This window comes from Fukomys damarensis, unplaced genomic scaffold, assembly GCF_012274545.1.
Source record: "Fukomys damarensis isolate Sample0158 unplaced genomic scaffold, DMR_v1.0_HiC HiC_scaffold_1, whole genome shotgun sequence".
In the NCBI taxonomy this organism is placed as follows: Eukaryota; Metazoa; Chordata; class Mammalia; order Rodentia; family Bathyergidae; genus Fukomys; species Fukomys damarensis.
Genome location: NW_022900913.1, coordinates 12,658,030 through 12,660,658, shown reverse-complemented (window position 1 = coordinate 12,660,658; position 2,629 = coordinate 12,658,030). Strand labels below are relative to the sequence as shown.

Sequence of the window (2,629 nt, the reverse complement as noted above, 5' to 3'; positions counted from 1 at the left end):
AGAGAGGAGACACCCAGACCAGAGGAGCTGGACCTTGCTGGGTGATGCTGCTGTCTTCGTGTCCACCTCTGGGGGGCGCCCTTTGTGCAGGATGCAGGTGCCCACAGGGCTCCAGGGCCCAGGGAGGACTCAGACTCACCTAACACTTGGCCTTTGTCTCCTAGGATCCGGGAGCAGTTTCCAGGAACTGAGATGGAAAAATATGCACTCTTCATCTATGAATCTCTCAAGAAGACCAAGTGCAGAGAGTTCGTGCCTTCCCGCGACGAGATTGAGGCTCTGATCCACAGGCAGGAGATGACATCCATGGTGTACTGCCACGGCGGGGGCTCTTGCAAGATCACCATTACCTCACACACCACGGCCGGGGAGGTGAGGGCCAAGGAGGAAACGTGCAGGGGCAGTGAGGAGAGCTGGGCTGCTGCACACTCCTGTGGTTCCAGCACCTGGGAGGCAGGGGAATCTGATGTGGGTCAGGTGAACACATTTTCTCTTTATAAAGTTAGCATTATGGTTTTGGGATTTTTTGTGGTTGGTTTGTTTGTTTGTCTTTTGAGACAGGGTCTCACTATGTAGTTAAGACTGGCCTGGAACTCACTATGTAGCCCAGTTTGGTCTTGAACTCATGGCGATCCTCCTGCCTCAGCCTCCCGAGTGCTGGGATTACAGGCGTGCACCACCAGGCCTGGCTTTTGTGTGGGTTTTTTTGTTTTGTTTTGTTTTGTTTTCACACACCATCTTGCTATGTGGTTCAGACTGGCCTTGAATTTGGGGTGATCCTCCTGCCTCGGCCTACCAGTGTGCTGGGATTCAGGTGTGCACCACCATTCCCAGCTCTGAATTTAGTATTATGAGACCCATTGGCTAAGAGGAGCAGGGTACTAAAAGTCACTGTCATTTACTGTAGTTCATCATTAGCTGAAGGGCAGAACGGCAGTGTCTCCCCTGCTCTTCCTGCTAACACAGATTTGTGAGAAACAGCTCCGCCTGAGGCCCACTGGTGGCCCAAACACTGCATCCGTTTTGGCCAAGGAGAGACCCAGGGCACCCTGTGTTGCAGGTGGTGGAGAAGCTGATCCGCGGGCTGGCCATGGAGGACAGCAGGAACATGTTCGCCCTGTTCGAGCACAACGGCCGCGTGGACAAGGCCATCGAGAGCCGCACCGTGGTGGCCGACGTGCTGGCCAAGTTCGAGAAGTGAGTCCCTGAGGGAGCCCTTGGGGCAGCGGGAGCAGGGCCCACGAGGCCACCCGAGCTCGGTCTTGCGCTGTCGCTTTGGTCTTATTTCCTCTAGGCAGAAGCAGGCTGAGCTGTTTGTCTCTGCCCCATATTTCTTCATTCCCAACAGAGCCCTGGGCTCAAAGATGATTTAACCAAGCGGGGTGTGGTGGCGCACGCCTGTGATCCCAGCACTCGGGAGGCTGAGGCAGGAGAATCAGTGGGCTACACAGAGACCCTGTCTCCAGAAAAGTCCCCCTGTCCTATTCGTGTCCTAGGCTGGCCGCCACACCTGATGCGGGGGACTTGCCCTGGAAGTTCTATTTCAAGCTCTACTGCTTCCTGGACACGGACAATGTACCGAGGGACAGTGTGGAGTTCGCCTTCATGTTCGAGCAGGTAGGGGGCTGGGGCCTGGCCGGGTCTCTGCCGGGGTCGGATGGCCAAAGCCCGGAGCAGTCCCAGCTCTGGGGAGGCCGAGGCAGAAGCTGCCTGAGCTGCACAGTGAGGGTGTCTCCGATCAGTCTCCCGGGGCCAGTGGAGTTCCCACCAGGACTGGACCCGCAGTTGTGCTGTCCACGTGGAGAACGAACTCGGCCGGGTCTCGTGTGAACTTTTCCTACCTAGAAGCGTTCTGAGCCGAGTCCTGAGCGGGTGGTGCTGGGGGAGAGCAGTCAGGCGGCAGGCTGGGTGAGGGTGGGGTTTCCTGTGCTGTGTCTCTCTCTGTCTGCCTTGCCCTCCTGGGGAGGTGGCGGCAGGCGCCTGACAGTAATGAGCGCCTGGGTTCCTAACTCCTTCACTGGCTCCCTCTGCAGGAGGTCTGGCCCTGCTCACTGTTCCCTTTCATCCTCCTCTGTATTTATGCTCTGGGCTTCTCATAAGAGAAACCACGCCATGTTATGCTCTTCTCCAAATTATTTCACTTAAGGTTATGGGCTGAAGGCGTGTCCGTTTTCCTCCAGCGGACTCCAGCCGCCTTCCTTTAGGGCAGAGCAGTACTCCGTGGTCCATGCCGTGGTTTCTTTTTCTGTTCATCTTTTGCTGGACTGGCTGCTTGGGGAGTCGTGCTTCTGTAGACCTGGGGAGGCTGGGGCCCTGTGATCCGCGCCATCTCGCTGGGGAAGACGATAGCAGGGTGGGACGGGCTTTCTCTGGGCAGTTTTTCAAGGACCCTATACACTGATTTGTGTGTGGCCTGGTGGTGGCATTGACGCTTCTCCCACCCACAGAGAGGGGTGGGCGGACGGGATGGCCAGAGCTCGGTCCTCCTGACTCCTGCCCATCCCGCAGGCCCATGAGGCAGTGATCCACGGCCACCACCCGGCGCCCGAGGACACCCTGCAGGTGCTGGCGGCCCTGCGGCTGCAGTACCTGCAGGGCGACCACTCAGCGCAGGCGGTCGCGCCGCCCC

The 2,629-nt window shown here is 58.0% G+C and overlaps 1 protein-coding gene across 1 annotated transcript in view; it reads left to right on the top strand.

Annotated features, from left to right (window-relative positions):
• Myo10 (myosin X) overlaps positions 1–2,629 on the top strand; it is a 175,131-nt gene that overhangs the window by 168,961 nt on the left and 3,541 nt on the right. Inside the window, 5 exon segments of the mRNA XM_033757638.1 lie at positions 165–372; positions 1,061–1,197; positions 1,497–1,617; positions 2,509–2,626; position 2,629. The exon segment at position 2,629 is cut by the window's right edge and continues 307 nt beyond it. Coding sequence (XP_033613529.1) covers positions 165–372; positions 1,061–1,197; positions 1,497–1,617; positions 2,509–2,626; position 2,629 — 585 coding nt within the window.